The sequence below is a fragment of the Pipra filicauda genome, unplaced genomic scaffold, assembly GCF_003945595.2.
Source record: "Pipra filicauda isolate LSUMZ 115617 unplaced genomic scaffold, ASM394559v2 scaffold3_size10097308_pilon, whole genome shotgun sequence".
NCBI lineage: Eukaryota > Metazoa > Chordata > Aves > Passeriformes > Pipridae > Pipra > Pipra filicauda.
Window position 1 is genome coordinate 9937629 of NW_024104532.1, and position 25807 is coordinate 9963435.

Below are 25807 nucleotides of genomic sequence, written 5' to 3' on the forward strand. Positions count from 1 at the left end.
ACTAGGGCGCGGCAACACCCAATCGGAAGGCGCCAGACGCCGCGCGCCGTGAGCGACACCCCTCCGGACCAACCGAAACGCGCGGCTCCCGGATGCGATTTGATCGACAGTGCGCTCACCCTATCAGCGCTCTCAGCCCCGGCGAAGCCCCTGATTGACGTCCCCATAAACCAATCAGCTCGCGGAGAGTTCAGGAAGCGGGGCGGGTCGGCACGCTCTGACCGCCTGGGCGTGCGCTCTCAGGGCAGCATGCTGGGAGCGCGTGACGCGGCTCTGACTGACGCGCCCCGGGACCAATAGCGCGGCGCGGCCTTCCCGGCGCGCCCAATGGGCGCGCGCGGAGCGGGCGGGGTGGGCGGGCGCGGCGGCCGCGGCCGGGGTAGGGTGTGAGAAGTTAGTGGCGCTGCCGCGGTGCCGTGAGGGGGGAACGGGAGACGGCCGGGCCCGGACCAGCGCGATGCTCACGGACGGCACCGCCGCCGCCGCCGACGAGGAGATCGACTCGGTCGCGCCCCGCGCGCCGCCCGCCGCCGCCGCCGCCGAGCCGCCCGCCGCGGCCGGGCCCTCCCCGCTGGGCCTGCGGGCCGTGCGCCTCTTCGGCGAGGCCGGGCCCGGCGGGCCGGGGGGCCCCGGCGCGCCCGCGGCCGGAGAGGCCGCCCTCGACTTCAAGCTGGCGGCCGCCGTGCTGCGGAGCGGCGGCGGGGGCGGCGGCGGCGGCTCCGGCAGCGACGAGGACGAGGTGTCCGAGGTGAGCGATCCCGGCCCGCCCTCACTCCCTCCCCTCCGCTCCGCCGCTTCCTGACAGGCCGGGCCGGGCTCCCCGGGGCCCGCCCGCCGCGCACCCGCCGGTGCCGGGGCTGCCGCGGCCATGGGCGGGTCCCGCGCGGCGGGCGCGGGGAGGGGGCGGCGGGCGCGGGGGTCGCGCCCCCCCGGGGGTGGCCCGGCCCCGCTGCCTCCGGGATGTGCCCGGGAGCGGCTCCCAGCTGGAGGCGGGTTTGGAAGGGGGGACGGCGAGAGATCCTGCACCCGGAGGAGAACAAAGTGGAGCCGCCCCCCCGCCTACCTACCCCCTGTTGCTGCCCCGGGCTGGTGGTGCCCAGGCGCTGATAAAATTCCTCTCTGCATTATATATATATAAATATATATATATATATATATCTGTGCACACACACGCTTTTTTGTGCAATAGCAGTATCTCTTGCCCAACAAAATGGAAGAGAGGGTAATGGAGGTGCCTGCCTTTGATCTTGCAAACCTGCGCGGAGTTTCAGGGGAGGCTGTGGGGGAGGGAAGGACCGGGGCCTTATCCCGACCCACACGGAGCATTGTTGGACCTGTAAAATTGAATCTAATACTGCTTTGTGTAGCCCAGGGAGAGAAGGTAAAGGAAGGCTTTTATCTGTCACTGCTGCCCGCTCCTCCTTCACCCAAAGGTGAATGCTTGTTGTCTCTTTTACAAGAGGTCACAGAAGCATCACAGCCCTTTCTGTAGTTTTAGTGCAAAGCAGGAGAAAGCGGCTGACACTCCCAGGCTTGTTGCAGTGCCTGTGTTTTGGGCTTCTGCAGGAGGAAGGAATTGGCCAAGGTGACACCCTTTTCAATTTGGGGTCCAGGTAGTTCACACATTCCTTCTGAAGAGGTGAGCCCGCACTCACCTTCCCGTGGCTACATTTTTTGCCTTCTGTTGATGGTCCTCTTTTGTCCAGCCTTCCTTGAAACCTGAACTGACAGGTCTTATCAGAATAAAAAAAAGTGATTAAACTGACACAGACCCACATTTGCATTTTGCTCCTGACCACCTAACCTACATTAGAAATGGTGTTAACAGCAGGGCATTTAACTCAACTAAAAATCCAGTGATCAGGCAGATGAGCCCTGGCATGTGAATGTTCCTTGTGTAATGGGTGTCCTGAACATACATGTTCAGTCCCACATGGGATTAGGTGTTCCAGCACATACCTGCTTTGGAGAGCTGGAAAGCCTACTGTAGGTAGAATAGGACTCAAATAACTGATGCTCTCTTGTGCTCTCTGGGAGGTCTTTCATGTCACATTTTAATGCATCTTTGAAGATACAAATCAGTAGCTATAGAACCTGGAAGAGGATGGGAATTGTGCTGTATCAGGGTGTTTGTGGCTCTTTACAAGGTGAGAAGAGTCCTGCTTTGAGAGCTTATCCCTTCTGAACCCACCCCATTATTTAAAGGATGTGAAGATTGGACAGCTAAGGTGTTTACTAAGCACTCTTTTGACTAATAGCAAGTATTAAGAAAGACAGCCTATTATAAATAATGTGTCTGGGAGGTTGGCATTGAGGTAAAAAAAAAAAAAATAAAGGTTCCCAAACAGCTGTTAAATGACTCCTTTGAAAAACCTGGGAAAACTTTTCTTACTTAAAATATAGACTAGAAAAAGCAAAGTTGGAATTAAAACCCTTGGAGGTTTCCAGAACACATGGAGAGGAGGTGGGCTAATCTCAAAGCTGTAATTGCCTGGAGAGTTCTGTCTTGTGTTTCTGGTTGTGGGGAGTTACCTGGGGAAGAAGCAGGAGTGGGAAGAATGTGCCTCACATCTGTGCTGCTGTGCTGGGCTACAGGGAATGTCTGGGAGCACCAAGGGGGAAATTTCTTTTTTTCCATTTTTTTTTCCCGAGAACTAAAGAAGCACCTGTTGTCAGTGGTGTTTTTTTGGTTTTGTTGGTGTTTTTTCTTTTGGGTGGTTTTTGGTTAGGTTTTTTTTTTGGGGGGGGAGGGGGGTATTTATTGGTTTTTTGGGGCAAAGCAAAGGCAGTTCAGGTCCAGGGATGGAACATTGCAATTCTTGAACAGCGCTGCTTTGAGAACCCAGTCAGTGACTGTTTGGACTGTGGTCTTGTGCCATGAGTCACTGATTTGGGTGTATGCCTTCAGCTATTACCAGTGGGTGGAATTAGTGAGAACTAGAAGGGAGAATTATATAAAAAAAAAGTGAGTATTTGCCATGCTGCCTTGATCTGTACTCTTCTCTCTACTTTTGAAGTCATAAAAATAATGGTACAATATTCTGTAGGCTCTGCTGCATGCCTGTGGGGTGGTAATTAGGGTTTGTATTCTTCTATTAGTCTGAGTTTAATATGCTAAAATAATTGAATTAGTCAAAATGGCAAATTGGGGAAGAAAAGAAAATCATCGGGGAAGCGCGGGACAAAGAGTGTAACGAAGCATTTATCTAGAGAGTGAAAAGAGCAGTGTATTTTAGCCTAACCTTTTTGAAAATACATTGCATTTCTGAGATCAGATCTCCAGGTGCTTTACAAGTGGAGAGTGCTGTCCCCATTTTACAGGTGAAGAGGGTGTGCCACATTTATCCTGCCTCACAGAACTGGGAGAAAATCAGAGCTTTTTGCTCTAGCTCAGTTTTTTCCTATGGTAGTGCCCAGGTTGGGATACCAGGGGCTGAAGTGGGTCCTGTACAAATCAGTTGTATCAGGTCCACGAGGTGAAATTTAAATGCAGCTGTGCAGAATATTTTCTAGAATTGCCAGTTAAAATTATCTCATGCAAATAGAAACAATTGCAAGCCAAAGCTCGCCTTTGGGCATGGAGGGAAGAGGCCAGGAGGGCTGTGCTGTTCCTGGGTAAAACAGGGAGCTGTGGATCTCCTGGGCACTCAGAGAAGCTTCCACCACCAGAGAGATGAGGTGGTTTTGACCTCAGTGCAAATAATTGCTTTAGTTGCCTTCTGAGCATGATCAGGGTTTGAACACAGCCCTGTTCACAGCCTTGAACACAACTTGCTCAGAGTGAGATTTTTGGTGTGACTTCAAGTGTTATTATTACCACTCCTTGTGAATTTTGCTGGCACTTCCAGTGGTGCCAAAGGCACGAGCCTTAAAGAGCCTCCTCCCCCCTGACTGTGAGGGCTGTAGGTCAAGGTGAAGGTGTGCTGGGAGGTCAGTGATGAACAGGGTGTGTCCGTGGGGTTTTTGTTGGCCACAGAACACCCAGGTCCTCACCAAAAACCCTCATGGCAGCAAAGGGTGAAGCAGGTGATAAATGTGGCCTTGTTAATGCTCAGGGATGGTGCCTTTGCTGAGCTGTTGTAAATCAAGCAGGAGAGGCCAGCTGTGCCCACAGATCCAGGGGATCTGGGAGCTTGGTTCAGTAAGTGGCTTTTGGCAGGGAGTGTATAAATGTAGCAAATCTCTTGTATTCTGTAATTCAGGGGCTGGGAGGCCTTCAATGACAGCTGGAGCTCACCCAGCCCTTGGCTATGGAGTGAGCTCAGCTCTCCTTCCCTCTCCAGAGCTGCCTCCACCAACTCGCCTTACTTAAGCCTGTACCTATTGCATAAGCCTCTGGGGATATTTACATAAAGCATAATTAAAGATCAGACATAACATCCCTCCTACAAGGAGTAGAGTGAATAGTCCAATGACACGCTCTCCAGAGCACTTCAGTACCTGGAGATTTTGTCTGGGGTCTCCCTCCCCAAACTGAGGTCTCATCATTTTTAAACTGGCTTTTAAATTCAGTGTAAACACATAATTGTTTCGAATTGGCGGTGTTGTCTATTAAAGTCATTGCTGTGTTATTGAACCTTCTTAAAGTGGGTCTGCTTTGTAAGTGGTGTGCACAGTTTGACTTCTGAGGTTAATGAAATGCTCACATTTTATTTTCCTGTATTATATTGGAAACAATGTAAATAGCAGCATTTTCTTTACCATAAGAATTAGAAATGCAAAAAGCAGATGCTAATTCAGGTAGATAATACTAAGCAGAAAAGCCTTTTCTCTGAAAAATGTAGGTTTTAGTTCAGCAGTTGATGTTTTTCTAGTTTTCAGTAGCTCATTGGAAGCCGAGGAGGTAAGACATAGAACAAGATGGAAAATTTTCTTGCAGGAATTATTCACTGATTAGAAAAAATCAAGAAGAGAACATGTTCAGGTTTCCAGAAGTATTGAGGTGACTCTTCAGGATGCAGAGGGTTGGTTAGTAGGTTATTAATTTATTCCCAGCCTGATTAGGCATCTTAACTTCTGGAAAAGTCTTGGTAGGTATCTCAGTAACTTTGCAAGTCTGACCTGTGATAGCCAGAAACAATCACTGTGGTGATGGTTAATAGTTACTGTTCAATAACACTTCCAAATGAACTGATTTCTGAGGTTTCTTGCAGAACTCAGGTCCTTCCTTCAGTGCAACTTGACCCAGTTGAGTACATGACCTAAAATAAATGTCAGCAACTGTTCTCTAATGATAGGTGTAGAAAGTAAAGATGTGAAATACTACTGTATAATTACATAAATATGCAGTGCAACCCCTGGGTAAGGAGAGATTCGCCAAATTTAGCAGAACATCTATATTTAGGTACAAATTTGCACATGGGTTTCACCAGTCAACTAGTTACAGTCTGGTGGGGGTGGGAAGGGTTCATCTGAGCATTAGTGGTGAATCAGGAGTTCTTCTGTTCTCATTTAAATTGAGGCTAGCCAGTTCAATTGGGGCTTGATACTGGGATGCTCTCCTCTCCCCATTCCTTGCCTTGGAGGATGCTGGAATCCAGCTGGATGATGCTGCTGGAGCACTGTCCTCTGCTCAGAGCCCAGCCCTGCAACACTCACTGGGCAGGAGGGTTGGTGTGGAGGGAAGGGCAGTACAATACCCAGGCACTCCTTTCCAGCTGGGAGCAGCTCCAGCACTGAACTGGTGTGTTTGTGTGGAGCTCACAGCTGGGGCTCAGACCCTGCAGGTGAGGAGGCCTCAGTAGGTCATTTTGGGTTCTTGTGACATTTATGATGACTCCTTTAAAACAGTGAGCTGTTCTGGAGGGATAAGTGATTCCTGTATCACAAACAGAGGCAAGTCTGATATACAAGGAAAGAGGAGCCTTCCTTAGGTTTGTTTCACACTGAAAACTTCATGAAGCAAGAAGAATAACTTCTACATCTCCTTGGAGGACTCTTTGCAGGACTCTGAGTTATGCTCTGAAGCTTCATTTCAGGAGGGAGCTTTCATTTGCCTTCTGTGGGTCCTTTCTTTCCCAGCAGCAGCCCATGTGCCATGCAAACACCATCCAGAGTCCTCTTATCTTCCTGATGGGAATGTCCATGTGTGGAATGGGATACATGCCACCAAGTGTCAGAAATCAGTGTTCAAGTACTTAGATAAAATGAGAAAGTTTTTGAACTCAAATAAAAACTTTCTCACTGATGCCTCGTGTGACCTTGGTCTAGGATAAAGTGAAGATTAGTTTAACTTTCAAATGCTAAAAAATACTATTTTTTGTGGCAACTTCGTTACAGTTATAAAACAGTGCTGCCTCTGAGTAAGAGGGGTACAGGTGAATTAATATTTGGATTAAGGTGATTATTTAATTAGGATGATATGCTATAGTTTATAATACGTACAGATATTTATTATAACATAGTACAGAAAGTTTCTGTGTGTTTTTCCCCAATAAGTAGCTCTCCCTTTTTGTTGTGAAGGTGCAGAGGTTTCATTTTACATATTTTTGAAGGAATGCTGAGCAAGTGAAATATATGGAAACACATCCTATCGTAGGATAACGTTTCCCTTTTACTCTTGCAAGTCATTACTTAAAAATATTTTCTTAGGTGACATGAATTATTTGAAAGTTTTATAAAATACTGGAAAATTTTCTCAGTTTTTGCAGCATTATGCACCTTCTGCTCAAACACAGATAGAAAACACTTATTATGAAAAATCATAAATGAAAGAATTGATCCTGTGCTGGATCCTGTTACTTCTTAAATGCTTTTCATGGGATGAAACCACTTACAAATTTTTGCCTTTTGCTTTTAAGAGGGAATTGTGCAGATTTTTTTCAACATTATTTTCATCTTCAGCTTTTCCAAAGCATCCCAGAATCTGAAGGAAAATTGGCCTAGACTGAGAGGGGTTACTTATGGTTGAATTTTGATGCTGTGTTTGTCAGAATGCTGGTGGTAGGTGAGAAAAAACATGTCTAGCTGGTTCTTCTGACCTTTTGAAAGGTGCCCAACTGCATACCCATCCTGCAGGAAAAAATATTCCCTAGTGGAAAAAAAAAAGGATGTTTTATTGACTGGTGGACAATGGGCCAACTGATCTCTCACATTTATTTATATGTTTTTAACATTTGATCTTTTACCATTGGGTTTTAGCTGGGTCCCTAAGTTATTCTCCTTTGCCTTCAGTAAAACACAGGGATTACTGATTAACCAAGATTTTCTTCCAGGGAAATCCCTAACCCAGCTGAACTTTTCCCTTTCCAGAATCATGAATAAAAACTGGTGGTGTCACATGGTGGGCAGGTTGTAAGTCAGTCGTGTTTCAGGCCAAGGGGAGAGGGGGAGTTGGGCTTTTGGGGCTGAATGATCTGCTTCCAAACTGTGGTCCTCGACCATGGTGACCTCTGAGCATCACCTGTCTGGAGCAAGTGCTCATCCAGGGTGTGACAGGGGAACCAGGGGAAGAGGGAATCTCTGAAGTGGGTGCTTGGCATTTAGGATTTGTTAGGATAAATTCAATAGCTTAGATAAATGTGGTCCCTTGCAAATTGTTTTTCTGAAACAGTTACGTTTTTAAGCCCTTACAGTGCTGCATCTTGAGCTTTTGGTGGCTCACAGTTCAGACAGGGCTCTCTGCTGTCATGGTTTTTCTTTGAAATGATGGCTCAGGGCTTGCATTGGGGTTTCTGCTGCTTTGGCAGAAGTGCAGCATGCACAGACCTGTTTATCCAGGCCTTGGAGAGAATAGCTGCCACCAGCCAGGGCTCTGAGAGGGGCAGAAAGCCCAGGATGGTTTTCAGTGTGCTCTAAGCCTCTACATAACTTAATTAATCACTTCAAATGTTGAGATTTCTCTGTCTGAAACGTGTGGCTTGGCCTGGGAACAGATTATTGAATTACTCTTGCATTCATCAGATCCCCTTGTATGATTCTTTTCTTATTAAGCATTGTCCCTTTGGATTGACAAGAGAGGTCATTCCCAAGAAGGTGGCTTAGAATACTTGCCATCTTGGTTGGGTGTGAGCTTTTGCATCAGCAAACAAATGCATTTATTCATCTTCTGTTTTGAAGTTTCTTTCACTTTGTTTTAATGCTTGGGATTTAATACTTGAACAAGAACCCCCTCCTGAAAGCCCTGGCTAAATCAATGCAACAATTCTGTTTTATATTCTAATAAATTAGAATATTTAGTTACACCAGCTGTTTCTTGGTTTGAGATGAAGATGAGGTTCTATTTCTGCAGGATTATTAAGACAGAAAAAAATGGGGCAGGAAGGAATCTTAAAGCACATGGGAAAGATGTAGCATGGAAAACATGATTTAGAGTGGACTGAGATAGAATATGTGAAAATAAGGAGTTTGTAGTGCAAGTGATGCTTATTTTAGTCAAGCTTATGGGTCTCCATTCAGTGGTTTTCTTCAGGATGAAGTACTGTTGGGAATGCCAAGAACAGGCACTTGATTTGCTGGGATTCATGTGAATTTTGAATAGGCTTCAGTTGTCAGTTCCAGTTTGGTAAACGACAGCTTCTTGCTGCACGAGATTGTTTTGTACATCAGGAAAACTTAGTCATAATTATTTTTGTTTATCAGACATCGAATATGCATGGCTGAAGGCTGGTTTTAACAGTTGTTTGTGTTTTTCCAGCAGTTACTGAGATGAGTAAAGCTTTCTTTTCTGCTACACAGAGAAAGTTTGTAACACTACCTCAGGTCCCAAGAGGACTCAGCCTGTCTGTTCTGTGGCTTAATTTTTGTGAGGGTTAACTGAGGGTGCAGTCATGTTGCTTATTGTTGTGAAACAGTGTTTTAACACAAATAAACGGCAGTGTTCTTGTTTGTGGGAGAACCATGGGTCAGACAGCTCTGACCAGATGTGATAAGGTGTAGTTTGTAGCGTTCAGAACTACTTAAATGGGCATAAAGATATCAGGTGTCAATTGGTTGCTTAAGAGAGAAATCAGGTAAGGGGTTAAATGGACATGGACCATTTTGGCAGGTGCTTACCCAGGAGTGTCAGCTCAGGGTTCAGTATCAGTGCAAGAAAATTGAAAACCCAGGATCATCAGTCTCTGGAAAGGAAGAGGAGCCCCATAAAACATCAATTCCAATGTGTTGTTTTATCTGCACCTTTCAAATACCAGCTGTAATTTTGAGCACTGACTGGTGGCTTGGGGTGCCAGAGGGGAGCAGCCATGAGGATGTGAACCCTTTCTCACTGCCTTTCTCACTGCTTTCCCATCATTTTAGTCAGCTTGTGTGTGATGGCACATCAAGAACGCTGGGTTTTCCATGGAGATGCTGGACACTGTGAGGGCCTTGCCTTGCCTGCAGTGGCAAAACGTGAAGTTGTGTCCACCTGTATTTACTCTGTATCTATAGCAGCGGCTGCAACATGAACCTGTGTTCTGAAATGAACTCAGCCCCAGCCCAGATCCTATAGCTGCTTGTTTCATTAGCTGGTAATTGCTTAATATCTATGGGAATAAGGGCTGTCCTTTAGATAATCCTGCCTCGAGTTAGTCAGCTTCCTATTGCAGTTGGAGCTAAACAGATTTGCACCCCTTCTCTCCCCACCCTCCCAGTAACGTCCTGCCTTCCAGAGCTGCTGCTGTGGGTGCTGAGCACTGACAGCTCTGCTTGAAGGCGGGGGATGCTCAGGTTTGAGGACTCACAGGGAGCTGAGCTGATCCAATGCCTGGCTGTTCCCAGAAGAGTCATCTTCCAGCTTGTCAGACCCCTTTAAAATGACCCTCCGTGAAATTTTGTAAAGGGGTAGAAAATTATTTGTTGCCTCCTCTGAGTTTTCTCCCTTTTTGACGTGTTCAGTCAACCTGTGAAAGTGTTGGATGGCTGAGTAACTTGTCACAAGGTGAGCAATGCCTGGAAAATGCTGCTTCAGGTGCTTTATCCTCTCTCCATTGAGGTGGTGATGTCCCTGAGCACCCTGTGCCCCCCTGGGCTGGCAGGATACTGTGTAATCACAAAGTCCATAGAACTGGAGACAGTGCTCTCTTGGTGATTCACAGGTCGTGGTGCCTTCTGTCTTCTTGGGCTGGAGCTTTGCTTTTTAAGGGAAGAAACTGTCCTCAGAAATTACAGTTCAAGCCTAACAGAGTGGGTATGGGTTTGCATCATTAATTATGTCTGAATGTTGTTCCCAATGATTCCATGTTGTTTCCATGTACTGACTCTGGAGGACCTCCCTGAAGTGTTTGTTTCATTTCTCTGGCTTTGAAGTGCCGAGAAAGGACACTGTCCTGAGGCCCCACGGAAAGGTTTGTGGAAATACCCACATTTCTGTGTGGTTTTTCCTCTTCCTTTATTGCATCTCTTGCAGCTGAAATGGTAGTGCAGGAAGGCAGCTTAAGTAGGTGCAAAAATGTTCGGGCTGGCAGGGGAAGAGTGTTGAAAAATGCATCTTAAGTTAAACCAAAGCCAGGCCTTTAGCTGGTGTTAAATCCACACCAGGGTGTTGTGGTGCATTTATTTGTCACAGGGAGCTCCTGAGAGTGCCATGTCAGTGACAAAGTCCTGCATTTTACTTTTTCCTTGGAATAATTGTTTTTAATGGTTTTGAAGCTGACGTTCTTGATATGTGCAATTTAAAGAGGTTTGATGTCGAATTTGAAATACAAACTCATCTTCAGTCTCAACTTAGTGCTGTGTCTTATTAGTATTCCCCAAAACTTCTAGAGCAGGATTGCAAGTATTAATCCAGTATTGGCATTCAGTTTAATAAAAGACATGACAACATAAACTGTCAGACAAAGGCACAATAACTTTCTCGTGTCATCCTAATACAGCATTGCACAGCTTGTTAATTATGGAGGGAAAACAGTTTAAATATAGATGATCAACTTCATAGGCATGAACTTTCAGCCTGAACTACAGGCCTATATTAACTTTAAAGAAGCCAGGGTCCCTCTGCATGTGTTCAGATACATTCAGACAAATGTCCAAATGGAATTGATAAAGAAATAATTAGGAAAGGTTTTCCTAACACAAAAGAGAAAATCATGTTTATCTGTATAACAAATAGGAGTTTAGGAGTCCCAGTCAAGGGTTTGGGTCCTCACTGTAGATGCTCCACAACCACAGATCAAGGAGTATTGTTACCCCAGGAAGGTGTTCATAGCTCAAGGTGTTCCTGGAAAATGCAAGTTCAAGGAAATGATTTAATAGCAGCTTTGTCTTCCCTATCAAAGCTTTTTCTAAAGAAAGGCTTCCCAGAAGCACTGGTTTGGCACAAGTGGAAGGAGAAGGTAGATGGAACGAGCTGTCTCTGCTGCTGCCCTTGGCTGCAGGAGGAGGGGATGGTGCTGTGCAACTACCCAGGAAGCTTCTCCATCCTCTGTAGCCTGTCAGGAACAGGCTATTTGTGAGCAGGTCCAGGCTATTCTGGGAAGAGTACTCTGCAGCAGTGCAACCTAGGGAAGATCAGTTTAGATTTAATATTAGAAATGTGCTGTAAGGTGTGTGTCATTGTCCATCTCGCACGAGTTGCCAGCGGTGCTTCTGATGCAGAGCCCCTTTACCTCCCCCTGAGCCCCGGGAAGCTCAGTCCCGCTGGTAACACACAAACACTGATGTGGCTGAGCCCAAATAGCTGCCATGGGGCTGCTCTGGAGGTGTAACTGGATCTGCAGAGCTGGGAGCTGCTGCAGCCCTTGGCAGGACTTCAGGGGAGGTCCCTCAGTGCAGTGGGTGAGCCTGGACACGATGTGGGACACACGATGTGGGGAAGCCCTCGGGTCCCCTGCAGGTGTGGCTCTCCTGGGTGTTCGTTGGGAATTACTCCTAGTTGCAGTTATTTTGGCAGTCAGAATAATGTCTGGAATCCATGTGTTCCTAATGAGCCTTACCAAGTAAGATGCTTATTAACTGCCCAAAGCAGCTCTCAAAATAATCCAAAAATAGCCCAGTGACTGGTTACTCTATCACTGTGCTGCAGATCTGATTAGAATAGAGCACTGTGCCTAAATTTTCCCACATGAGCAGTGTATTATGTCTTCTAGGAATGCTAACATGAAATCTGTTTGGGTTCTTTGTTTTGATTTTTAAATGAAGTTTATTTTTTGTTTAAATGGCAAAATTTGTTTGATATATTTGGGGTAATTTGATTTTTTTTTTAAATTATTATTATTTGATCATTTTAGGTCACTTCCATTCACAAGAGACATCTGATCAATTAGACCATTTCTTACTCTGCTATTAGTGATAAGATACCCAACTGTTCGTCCTCTCTAGCCTTGTCTTAGTGTGTGAGAAACTGCATTGATTTACAGAAATGTCAGACGTTCTGACTTGAAGAATACACTGAAACTTCTTCTGGGAGACTGGCAGTGGTACAGCTATTTTAACATTTTGCATATGGATTTTCGGTATTTTCACACTCAAGTTGTATTTGTATTGTGGGTATGTTATTAAAGCTCTTCCTAAAAATCAAAACAAAACCTAAAAATTGATGCTCAACATGTGCAGAAATAATGAAAGCAGCTGCCTTTTCTTGCTGTGATATAAAACTACAGTGAAAATACTATATATGAAGCAAGACTTGTGTGTGAGACTTTAAATGTGCAAGATCTCTGGGAGTACAGTTGCTGATCTAGAGAGCAGGAAGACTTGAAAAGGGTGGTGAAAAGAGCAGACTGCACCAGTACTACCCAGCTTGTGCCCTTAGTAAAAGCTGTATCTGTAATTCACTTTAAAAGGTAGTGTTTGCATAATCAGTGTTAAAAACACAGACTTTTTTAGAGGTCCCTGTTGGGGGGAGGGAGGTTCCTTGCAAGTTGACAGAGTGTTTGTGAATTAACACTGATTTAAGTTCAAGAGGTGTATTGTTAACGGTAATGTCCTGTAAACATGAAGGAGTGAGCTTGGCGGTGGCAGCAGTCGGGCAGAAATGGTCCAAATCTTTCCCAAAGTGTCAAAACCGTGAAGTTTTAGAACTTGCAGTGGGGCAGCTTCTGACAGGTCACAGCAAGGCTGCCGAGCTCCCCTTTTCCTGAGGATTGTCTGGCTGTTCCTGGGGCTGAACGCCAGGGATTGCCAGGAGCCACTGAGTGTTTCTGCAGTGTTTGTTATTCTCGAGGGCAGTGCCAGGTGCCATTTTTACCCCTTTTGGTATGTCCTCAAAAGGAAGGACTGCTGTTAAATTAAGTGGTCTAATTGTCAAAGAAAAAAAGTCCATTAGCATGTAATAAAATTTCGTGTGTCTGGTTCTCAGCTCTGTATATGAGTGGGCACATATGAACACAGTGGGATTTTCTGCCCTTCTCCAGATCACACAAACATGCTGCAATAGGAATAATAATTCCAGGAATAATATTGTGTGGTCTTGCGGGAGAAAATGGAAAACCCTGAAGTACTCCTGTAGGTAAGGGTGAATTTTCCCAGAAGTCAGTTTTCCATTAGAGCTCGAGCCAGCAGGGACAAGCTGTCTGAGGACTAACCTGGAAATTGGGTTCTTCTGAGGGGCATCTCACTGTAGGGATGCATTTTGCTGTGACTTGTAAATAGTTCTTCTTTGTTTGTAGTAAAAATGTTTATCACTGGTTTAATTTTTTTGCCTGTTTAATGTTCAACTCTTTCTTGCAGCGACAGTTCTCTTATTTTAGGACTGTTGCCTGGACTAACCTAGAAATCTTGCTTCTCTAAGCCCTAAATCAGAGCCTGCAGCCTGAGCTTTAGCCAGGATCACACATATCCACTGAGACGTGGCCCTCATGTTCTGTGTTCCTGAAAGTCATATTTCCTCCCTGATTCCCATTATATTCCTATGTTAGCATTTCACTGGCACACAGGGTTGGCTTGGACACCGGGGGATAGTGTTACAACCATTTACATATCAAAAAAGGGAAGAAATGAACCCCAGTGGCTCTTGAATAGCAGAGCTCTGTGCGGCTCCCAGATCCTGTTAACATTGTTCACACCACGTTAAAGAATTTGCAGATGGCCTGATTTGATTTTTGTTGGAAGTATTAACTGTCCCTTTCTTGAGGTGTTGTGGGATAGGGCTGAATATGAGGTTAGTTTTCTGCTGGAGTGAGAAAGATAGAGGGAAATATTTGGGGAAAATGAAGAAAGGCAGATGAGACTGGGGCATGAAGTGGGAGGGGGCAACAGTGTCCTATTCCTACAGCGTATTTAAGGCACTGATAGCGTTGAACAGATAACATATAATTATGAAATAGTGGTTTTATCTTAAAATATTTCTGAAAATAGGGGAAATTATGCCTGAACTTGGGAGAGATTCTGAAATGTTGCTGTGCTCTCATTAGAGTGTGAGTCAGGTATCCTTGTTTACTCTGGCAGGCTGTCATAAAACTGCAGCGTGTTGTGTTGAGTAATTCCATGGGTTGTGTTTGGAGATCACGTGGGGCACTGGTGGGACAGCATTAATGCTGCTTGGTTGGAATACCTGCCTGCTTAATCGTCCTGCAGATCTGTTCTTGTCCAGAAAGCATTAAAGACTGGGGGAGTACCGAGTGCCAGCTTGGAGACACATGTTTGGGTGTTGAATTTTGGTCAGCTATTATGGTCCTGCTCAAAACAAACAAAATCTTTGTGCTACATTCGTTGGAATTACTTTTAAAAGAGAAGTGAAAGGCATCTTGGGAAAACATTCCATCTTTCCCTGGCATTCGGGTCCAACTGTACAAAGTTATTACTGGTGGCTTTTTTAATAACACAGTAGGTGGTGACAAAGATGTTACAGCCACTCTTGTGGCAGCCTGTTTTGGTGGTTAACTGTCCAAACATGCATAACACTTATTCAGTGTTTAATCTGAGTTGACCTTGCTGCGGTTTAAGATCTCGTTAATTGTAATTTTTTACAATAAATTGGGGTTTTGGTAGCTTTTTCTTTCATAATTTCAACTTGTAATTTCAATGAGTTGACCAGATGATTTTTCCAGTTGTGTTCTATACTCCGTGCAATTAAAACGTGATTACGATGCTCTGTTTAGATTACTTTTGTGGGATTTTTTTATTTTTTTTTTTTAAATTTTGCATTTACTTTAAAGCTTCAAAAATGGTTAAATTGGTTTTTTTCCTAACTTGGCCAACAGGTCGAATCATTTATTTTGGACCAAGAAGATCTTGATAACCCAGTACTTAAAACCACGTCGGAGTTGTTCTTATCGAGTGCTGCAGAAGGTGCAGACTTGAGAACTGTGGATCCAGAAACACAAGCAAGACTAGAAGCCTTACTGGAGGCAGCAGGTACTTCCTTTGTATAGTTTTTTTTTTGTCTGAACCTTACTTGTACACAGATCTGTCAACCTGTAAATTTTGACATTAGTCAAATGTTCACAAGTCTGGGAATTTATTGTGAGGATGGGGAGCAGAGCATGGAAAACAACTTTGGGATTCTTACAGGTGTTGCAGGTTGCTTGATCCACTCTTTCTACATACAAAGTTAGAAAACTTCATTTGGATTAAATGGTATTTCACTGACTTGATTACATTTGTTACCAGGGGGAGAATTAACGGGGAGAGAATGGAAGGAAAACTTGCTAAAAATGACTTTTTTTTTTTTTTTCTTTTCAATATATAATTATTAATTTGTTACTCCAGAAATTTACAGGTGAAATACTTGTTTCTCTCTTTTGGCTTTCACAAGAACCTTTTTTCGTTCTGTAGTTCTGAGATGTCACTGTTGGAAAATACATATTTAACATTCCTGTTTTGGAACCAGACCCGATGAACAACACAGTGCCACTACAGTTGTTACTTCTGTAGGGATAACTTGACTAATTGAAATCTTCCTGGGGGTTGTGACTGGGATGTTTGCCGTGGATTTGAAAATTATTTGTCAGTTTCAGAATTCCAAGGATAAAAAGATGTAAAAACCTTGCTTGGAAACAAATCCCATCTGATCATCCTGGGTGTGTGCCGAAGTTGGAGTTTTCAGGCTTTACCTTTGAACACTCTTAAGAGCTGGATAAAACAGCATTTATTTGCAGGTGTTTAGATGTAGAGCTACGTGCAGTCTTAAAGGAGAACTTTGTTCTGAGGAAGCAAAGGGAGCAGGGATTTGGGATTTGGGCTTTTTTTGCATTTTGAATTTGAAAAAAAACCAAATTAGAACGCAGCATAGCTTTTGTCAGCAGAAAGTTGCAGCAGCCCATCTGCTGTAACTCTTGGGGGCCAAACTTTGCTTTGCAGGGAAAACACACTATTCCTGGGATATTCTGGGCACTAAGGGAATTTGAATAAACTGATCCCTTTTTAAGCACTTTTTAAAAGTGCTTTTGATTTATTTTTTAAGAAATAAGTTTAATTTTAAGTGCTCAATTATAACATGAGAACGAGTTTCAGTGTCTCTCATGTATCTGGTGGCTGGTGTGTCCCAAAGCCTGTTTCTGGATTTATAAATGGTCAGGGTGTGTGCTTAGTGCTGGGGCTGCAGTGCTCACAATGATCTCATGGTATTTATCACATCCAGGTGGGACCTCTGCTGCCTGTGACACTTGAGAGAATGCTGTCTCTAGATCTCTAAGCAGCAGTTGGCCACTTGTCCCCAGGATTAGATGGTTTGGTTTTAATCTGAGGTTTCCATGCTTTGATTCCCCAAGTGCCTCGGTGAAGGGATGTAGAACGTGGGCAGAACAGAAGGACTCTGGAAAGAAGAGCAAATCTCAGAGTGCTTCTGTTTGAGTACTCCCATCTCCCTCTCTGAAAAGGCTGGACAAAATGAATGCCACTTGATGAATGTGTGAGATCAAAGGAGTGAAAATACTCTTGGGAAAGTTCTCTAGTTAAGCTGTACTTGTCTTTCCCACTGCAAATCTGAACACTGAAAATACCAGGCTAACCTAAAGGAGGTGGGAGTTTATTAATAAAAGGCATAATTTGACAGTGATTGAAAGAAAAGTTAAGTGTTTCTGGGAGACATTTTAACATCTTCACTAGATTTATCTTCCTGGTTTGGCTGAAAATACCCTTTCTAACCTTAAGTGAGCTTCCAGGCTTCCATCATGGCAACAAACAAAGCAGCCTCGTGTTGGGCCTTTCTGTTCTTTTGCAGTTTGGCAAAAGCAAATGATTTCTGCTGTTGTTTTAGTCACAGTTCATCCCCAGCATTAAGGATGGCTTGGAAAAGTAGGTGGCAGGACTGTGGCTCAAACAAGTAGCTTAGTTATGGCCTTGTGTGTAGTTCCCAGGGTAGTTTGGCCTTGGTCGTGATGATCCCCTCTCCCGGGAGAGGCTTTGATTCCACCTCCCAACCTCGAGGAAGGTCGATCTCACATTCGGTGGCTTGGCTTTCTTGGGGTTTCTCACACGCAGGGTTTGTGGCTGTGTCATTAGGATCTTAATGAGTATGACTTGCAAAACGAGTTTTGCTTATTCTTCCTGAATCCTTTAATGCTCAGATCTCACAAGGACGTGTTGTTTATTAGTTCTGGAAGGTAAGTTCTAGCAATTGCAGCCAGATGGGATGTTCTTCTTCAGAGCACTTGTGCAGAAGTGGTTTTCAGCCACTGTACTCTGGAAGATTTGTAGGATTTGTGTTTTGTTTGTAAATACCTGCCTGGATATTCAAATGTAGAGGCCAGAGCTTAGTTGAACTGCTTGAAAATGTTTCTGTACATTGTATTTACCCACCATAGCAATGCTGGATATTTTTTCACAGTTCAACTTGTTAATTCTGTTTCAAGGAGGGGTTAAATTCCTTTGTGGTTTTGGATGCTGAGGGTGACAACCTTAAGTAGAATTTCTACCAAGAGGGTTGTGCCTGCCCCCCTTGGCATAACAGCAATTACACACACGTGTACATCTCCATGTACACAAACCCAGGATTAGGTTCCTTGTGTTTGCCAGGTCCCCTGAAAACCAGCCTGATTAGCTTCAGTTTGGACAACCATCCTTCATTCTGTGAAAGAGCAGGCACTTTGTTAATGAACAACTACCTTTAAACAACTGTCAGTGTTTGTATTATTTCACAAGAAAATAAGTTCTACAATCTGGAGACCAAGAGACTTCACTGTTCTGTGACCATCAGTTGTATTCACGTTCAGAAATTGAAGATAAATTAAAACAATGGAATCCTATTGTTTGGGAAGGTTTATCCTAAACAAACCAAGTCTCTTGTATAACTTCTTTCAGTTTGACTCCTAGTAGAGCAAAGAAGGGATTTATAGGTAAAATAACCTATGGAATGAGAACCATCCTGTTTGGAGATGTTTCCATTTTTCAGGCTGTAATTAGACAGGTTATTAGTGCTCTGACAATGGAGTCCTGTTCTGCACTAGGAACATTTAGCTCCACTGTTAATGAGGGTACTGTTGATTCCTTAAAATAATAATCTAGCTCTGAAGAATCATGGCTCTTTTGTGGATCTTCAGTAAGGGTGTCTATTAAATGTATTTTTTCAGTGGAGTGTTCAGAGCTCTTGTTCCTCTTGGCAGAGTTCTTCCATGAGTCCCTCAACACGTGTCTGTAAAAGGGCAAAGTGTGGAAATTCCGACGGGTCAGAGCCGTTTCATTTTCTGTTCCCAACTTTTACAGGCATCAGGAAGGGGAAATGACTTGCTTGTGTTGTGCAGCCCTCTTTCTGCAGTTAAAGGGGATGGGGAAAGGTGTTGGTTCAAGCATGTGGCCAAATAAAAATCCTGGAGCTTTTGAGGGTGATCCTTCTCAATCTGAGCGTTGAAACACTTTGACAATGAAGCATCAGAAAATAGATGTAGAAGAAAAGTGGTAAAGAAACTTATTCTGCCTTTAGAACACTGGTGTTCCTCTTGAGTATCCACACAGAGGGGAGTTCTGTAAGCAGCAATTCTTCAGGACTCCTACTGTTGTTTATAAATGTTTATAAAATAATAATATTGTGAGGAAAATGAGGGTATTTTGGAGAGGGAGGATGTTCAGTGGAAGGTTTGTTTAATGAAAGAGATGTGAGTAGTCTGTCCTTATGTTCAAAGAGGGTTGTGTACAGTTATATACATCGTTCCTTTCTGTTGAAATACAGTATTAAAGGTGGCTGGAGACCCTCACATAGATGGTTTGGTGGGTTTGAGGCTTGGAGGGATTAAATGTAGTGTAAATGGTGAAAGAGAAACTTAGTTTTAGCAACATCTGTCTGTTAGTACTTGCTGAATCTTGATAGTTGAAGGCCTGATACTGCTGTTTGGAAAGCTGGTAGGATGGTGGGGTTGTGTATTGAAGAAGTGGAAGTGGTCACCTACTTAGTGGAAATACAGAATACAGATCAAAATATGGATGGGCCCAGGTGAAATCTGCCTGGTTTAGGATAAACTGAAAGGTTAGTGTAAGATTCAGCAACTGTAAAATTGAGTGCTTTCCTCTGTGTGTGTCTCTGTTTGCTCACTTGCCAACATATTGACCAAACCTGCTTTTTTGGTGTGTGTGATGTCGTCAAACCTATTCATTATTCACTAACAGCAAGAGGTTGTTTTTTTTTTGTTAAAATAGAGTAAATTATATTTGTTTCCCTCACCATTAGAGGGCTTCGATTTGACAAGGTGGACCTGTGATCCAGCACTACCAGCTGTGCTCTGAAAGAACTGTGCCAAAGCTTACTTTGATCCTGCATCCAAGAGAACCCTTGGAAGGTGTCGAAGACCGGGCTGGGAAAATTCTTTGATCATGTTATTTATGATCATTAGGATTCACGTGTGGACCTGGTGTTTTCTTTTCTTAGGGCCGATGAGTAACTAAACTGTGATTTAAATGGGGGTGGGCATTAGAAACTTAAATGTCTGAGGGGTTGTCCAAGCTCCAGTTGAAGCTGTGGAGGTGGAGAAAATAGAAATTCCCGTTTGTCAATTTAATGGCTGCACCACTGCACTCCTGAAATGTAACAAATGCATGTCTAGATCTCTGTTGGTGTTATGGAATAAAAAAAAGAAAAGTAGGGTCTTCATTGGGGGGAATCTGAGAGAGGATTGCTGGAATTTGAGCAAAGATGTAACTTTGTTGTAAAAATGTGGCAGGAACGGGTTTGAAGTGTGTTTAGCTGCCTTCAGCATGGCAAAGTCTCACTCTAGTGCAGTTATTGTGAATGACTTACAAACCAAGACAGGCTTTCCACCATCCTCTGCTCTGATCTGAAGTACTTGGTGTTCTATGGATGCAGTAGATGGACCCAATAAGAGAAACAGTTTTCACTAGGAGGGCTGGAACAGGCTTCATTTTGGGCATTGCTGCAGTGCCACTGAAATCCCCCCTGTCTTGGTAACTGGGAGACTTCTGCCCTTTGAGATACTGGCACATCACAATGACTTGCTCACTCTCTTTCTTCACCATCCAAAGATTCAGAGTGGGAAGGAATAGATGGTATGTGAAGCGTACAGATGTGTTGTGCTTTTGAGTAAGTTGGACAAACTGTCTGAATTTTGTGCATGTAATTAAATTATTAATATTCTCCGAGGTTTTGCATGATTTAAATATTTTTTTCTAGTCTAGTAAGCTTTTAGATTAGAAGTCTAGTCTAATCCTGCTCTTGGTCAATTTAACTTCCATGCTTTGACAGTGTGTTCCATGTACCAGCTTCCTATTTTCTAGCTGTTTTTCAGTTGGATTTTGCTGTGAAGAACAATCTCATTGTCATAACACTTAAAATAATACTTTTAGGTATCAGTCAGCTAAGTTACCTTACCACCTCTGAAAGTTATGCTCTTGGAATTCTTTGGCAAAGATGATACTTTGCCAAAGTATCATTCCTCATGCCATTCCTCATGCCTTCAAGGGGCATGAGGAATGGGAAGAGACAAGACAGAAAGTTACAAGTTTTGTTTTGTGAAATATTAAAATTGGCCAGGGTACTGCTCAGTCTCTCAGGTTTCCTGCATGTTTGTGTATATCTATATATGTATCTCAGATGTAATCATTAATTATCTAGTTCTTCATGACCATGCCATAAACAACTTGTGCAATTCTCCTTTTAGTGAGATTTTTTTAAAGTCCAGGATATATTTTTTATTAACTCCACTTCTCCTTTCTATTTCACTTTTGCCATATTTTATTTTTCATGCAAGTTGGGTTCTTCTGCAAGAGAAACCCCCCTTTGCTCTCCTGTTCCCATAGGGGAATATTGCTGGTTCTAAAAACCTTTTCCCATTCAGTATTGGTTTCAGGACTTGTCGTTAGATCAGTGTTTGGAGCAGCCTCAGCCAAAAGGAACGTGGGGAGTGTTTGGGAAGGAGAAAAGCAGCAGTGCTTTATTGCCAGTCCTGTGCAATGCCTGAACTGAGATGGGATGTCCCCAGGACTGAGTTGTTCTGGTTGGTCCATGTCCATGCTACTCTGGTGTGGTGCTGTCCTTGGGATGCTGGGAGAGAGTGGGGCAGAGATGGGAACCCTGGGAAGTGAAGCAGTTGCTGCTCTGGCAAGTTTGAGTTCCCCAGGATGTGTGACACTTCTCCTGAAATCCGCCAGGAGAGAGAGGAAGGAGTGAGGAGGTCGACAAACCTCAGTCTTTTGCTTGTATCTCCTGCAAGAAGAGTCTCTTAAAAGTTTATTTAAAACCCTCAGTTACACAGACTTGGAGTCTGTTTGCATTTTTGGTTGTTTTCTACATTTGTCAGTCACACAGTTTCCTTAGCACATGATGATAAAATGTTCAAAGCAGAGTTTGAGTATTAGGTGAGTATTCAGGGGGTGCAGGTGATGGGAGCAGAATCAGTTGATCATTTCCATTTTGAGGGGTTTTTTGGGTGTTCTGTAGCTTAATGTTGAAGCCTGCTGGCAGTAACCAGTGCCAGCCACTTAGCCCTGTACTGGACAGACTGGTAAGTCAGGTTGGTAAGTGTGGCTGTGGAGCCACCCCTCCTGGAGCTGAGGGAATTGTGCTGTGAGGAATAACGTCACTGCAGTGGAGCAGGGCTGGGTGCTGCCTGAACAGTCTCGTTTGTGTGCTGTGCCACTGGCTGGGGACACCTGGGAGGTGTGGCAGCTCTTGGTGGTGGATCTATGACACATTGTTCTTCTGTCAGTTTTATAATAATATTAAATATTTGGGGTTTTTTAAAGCATCAGAAGCAACAGATTGACTGAGTCACCAATACTTGTAGTAACAGATGAATCTGTTGCTTTTTTTCAATTGTTAACTCACCTTTGACAGAATATGACTATTTTATATTTAGGAAGTAATGGTAATAAGTTTCTAAGAAAACAAATGGTAATATAGCATATGCCTGGTGTAAATGATCAATTTCTGCTTATTTCTAGAAAGTCAAAGTAGTTTTCACCAGATTATTGAAAAACAAAATAGGTCAAATATACTGTCACTTATCTTTGATTCTGCTTAGGGAATCAAGTGGGGTTTTTTTGCAATGGGGCACGAGCACCTTCATTACCTGCTATAAACTATTTTCTGCTGTTTTAAAGACCTGATTTTGAAAGCTAATAACTTAAATCTCTAGATTTAAAACAAGCTGTAGTACATAAAACATCTTGCAAAAATATGCAGGTTAAATTCTTTGTGAATACGAATTATTTAAATACCTGAAGAATCAGTACATACTAGGAAACGTTAAAGAAAAATAATTACTGCATTGCACAAAGTTATCCTGGTTGTATCCATCAGGAAGGCACCGGCTGTGGGAGCAAAAGGCACAGTGCAGTTCTGCCAAGACTGTGTAACAAAGCATTACCTCCAAACCAGCAATTGCTAACTTGTCATTTAGCCATCACCTTTCCCTTGAATTCTGTAGAGCTTCTTAAAACTCTTTCCAATATCTGGCTGAAAGAAATCTCAGTGGATGTAGTTTTATCTCCTCCTCTTCCTTCTCCCCAGGCAAATTCATTCCTGACGGGTGGCTTTGGGAACTGGTTGGACAGACTTCCCTCCAGTGCTGGAAGCTCCACAGCATGTGAAGGGGGCACTGAGTTGCTTTCTTTGGAAAGCTTCTCAAGAAAAGGAAGAAAGCTGTAGCAAAGCAATTGGTGTTTTTTAATGGCTCTGGCTGCTTGTTTAATGCATCATATCCAGGTTCAGTGTTCCCTTTTCCAGCCTTCCTTAGAGCCAACTTGCAGACTTGGGCTTATCACCCTCAGTTTTTTGGGGTTTGTTTGTTTTTTTTCCTAAATAATATCTTTCTCTGCTGTTAACTTATTTTATTTAGACTTTCATCTGCTCTTGTTCTCCTCTGGAATCTCTGTTTGTGATCTCTCTTCTTCATAACTTGTTGCCCCAAACTAGTCACGTTGAGCTCCACTGATGCGTGGAGGGTGGGAGTGTTATTTCATCTGTCCTGCAAGCTGTGCTTTTGTTTATACATCTCAGTTTGTTGTCTGCCTTTTGCCTTTGGCTTGCAAGTTGAATTTGACTTTAAACCTACCAACACTTATCTTGTAACACTTATTGTTACAAGTTACTTCATGTATGTGCTTTTGATTATTCCTGTGTGTGCAGTTGATTATTCCTGTGTACCTGTGTGTGTGTGTGTATATATATATATATATTTATATATATTTGGTGACAGTCCTGTTTGGATATGTCCTTTAAAAAAAAACCCTTGACTGTGAATCATTATAAAGGCTAAAATTCTGTCTCTGCTTTCAAGGAATTACGTGGCTTTTGAGTAGCAGAAGGAAGACCACAGCGAGCAGGAGTGTTCTAACCAACCTGGCCTGACTTCCAGCTGGCTTTGCCTAGTATTGCCAAAACCAAGCAAGCAGCATATTTTGGAAGTCTCTAAAGGGAAAGGAGCATGTAGGAAGATTTAATAATGAAAAGAGGAGAAACTTGCACTGTGGCTGTGCTTTTGGCTATTAGCCTTCACTGACAGTGAGCACACCCAGTGCCTGATCCTCCTCAGCTGTACAGAGAGAATAAGAGGTAGAACAACTTTATTTTAGTCTTAACACAGATTAAGAGCAAAGACCTGGAGGAAATAATGAAAGAAATTTGCTTTGGGAGAACCTTAATGTGCTGGAGTTTTCCATACTCATTATTTGAAGCAACTCCTTCCATGGGACTCATGCTTGTTCTCTCTGCACAGATAGGATGGGATGAGCCCCCTGGGCTGTTCCTGTAGAGGGGTGTTAACAGTAAATGGGTGTGTTCTTTCTTCAGGTTGGGTCATGGTAGAATAAATTCTGTATTTTCTTTCTGAAGACCTTAGCACCCTGGTTTTTGTTGGGTTTGTGCTCTGAACTACTGTGGCATTCTCAGAGACCTTGCTTTCAGGATCTTCCTTATGCAGCATGTATGTAATGATGACAGTACACTGGAAGGCTGTGGATCTTTTCAGGCAGAGGAGAGGGTTTTGTCTTCAGTTTCCCGAGTGTTCAGTTTGAAACATGAATTCATGCAGTAGCCTGCTATACACCTTTAGCATGGTGATCTTTTTTTAGATGAAGTGGTGCACTTGGTCGGCCTCTGAAAATACTCAGTATTTTGGCTTGTTTTGATGTGCTTAATTTGCAAAAATTGGGGGCTAAAAATCTGGGCTTCTGAGTTAAGTAAGTGATGCTACTGACCCTCAAAGTTTGCTTAGGTCTTTGCTTGAAAATGTAATAGTATTTTCAGATGTTTTTTCCCAGACAGTCACTCAGTACTGTACTGAGTCAGAGCTGCTTTCTGATTCAGGAAGGCAATTACAGCCCACTGGGGCTCAGTTTCCCACTGAATGCCAGAAATTTGGAGAAGAGTTCAAGTGGGCTGTTTGCCTATAAATAGCATTCAAAGGTTATTTGAGTTCTCATCTTCCTGCACCTCTGTTGTGCAGGGGGGTCGTATCCTGGAGTCAGGCTCTGTAGGGATTGTGATACTTTTCCTTAAGTTACTCAAAAAGCAGAAAGTAATTCCACTCTTTTCTCCTTGCCCCACTAAATAGATGAGAGTGTCTGTAAGGTAACTTGTTTTCAAAGGTCAGAAGCCCTAAAGAGGATGAGGCATGAAATATTTGGCTGAGTTAGAATGCCAGGAGTCAAGAATAGGAATTCTGTGCACCTTCTTTGGCTTGAGTAATTGTTTTTCTTCTCTCGATGTCTCTCAGGGATATGTGAGGCTTTTCTTTACTCCTTACCCTCCAACAGTGGACAGTGCCATTTCCATGTTCCTCCTTCCCCTGTTTCAGTGGCAGTCTTAGCTCTTTGAGGTGCATCTTTCAGATTCTTGGAGCCAAGCAGTTGTCAGACTTGAAGTGAGAAAATATTTCTCTCTGATAAGGCATGAAACGAAGAACCAGGAAATGAATAATTGCCTACCATTATCCACGGTATTTTTCTGTAAAATAATGAATTAAACCATGTAAATTTTCCCCTATTTGATGGCACAAAGTAAGGGATTCATTCTGTAGCTTTCCTCACAGAGTTCATGATTTCTGCTTCCTGGATCATTTTCCGAGTTGTCGCCTCTCTAGTTGTGTGGTAAATATTGCACACACTTCAACCTCAGCTTAAAATAAATTCCCAGAGAGTGACTTGGGGTTTAAATACTACTTTGTGTAAGCAAACAGGGAGTGCTGGGATGTGTGTGCTGGGATGTGTGTGCTGGGATGTGTGTGCTGGGATGTGTGTGCTGGGATGTGTGTGCTGGGATGTGTGTGCTGGGATGTGTGTGCTGGGATGTGTGTGCTGGGATGTGTGTGCTGGGATGTGTGTGCTGGGATGTGTGTGCTGGGATGTGTGTGCTGGGATGTGTGTGCTGGGATGTGCTGGGATGTGGGTGCTGGGATGTGCTGGGATGTGCTGGGATGTGCTGGGATGTGCTGGGATGTGCTGGGATGTGCTGGGATGTGCTGGGATGTGCTGGGATGTGCTGGGATGTGCTGGGATGTGCTGGGATGTGCTGGGATGAGCTGGGATGTGCTGGGATGTGTGAGCTCACGCTCCACTGGGCTCA

General features: G+C 43.7%; 1 protein-coding gene across 11 annotated transcripts in view; it reads left to right on the forward strand.

Annotated features, from left to right (window-relative positions):
• The first annotated feature begins 384 nt into the window (after window positions 1-384).
• The window catches only part of LOC113990713 (ankyrin repeat and KH domain-containing protein 1-like), a 99896-nt gene continuing 74473 nt past the window's right edge, over window positions 385-25807 (forward strand). For all 11 annotated transcript variants that reach the window (XM_039385186.1, XM_027726414.2, XM_027726382.2 and 8 more), the window contains exons 1-2: window positions 385-748; window positions 15060-15213. In XM_039385186.1, coding sequence (XP_039241120.1) covers window positions 458-748; window positions 15060-15213 — 445 coding nt within the window. In that variant the 5' untranslated portion in view covers window positions 385-457. The remainder of the gene's footprint in view (window positions 749-15059; window positions 15214-25807) is intronic.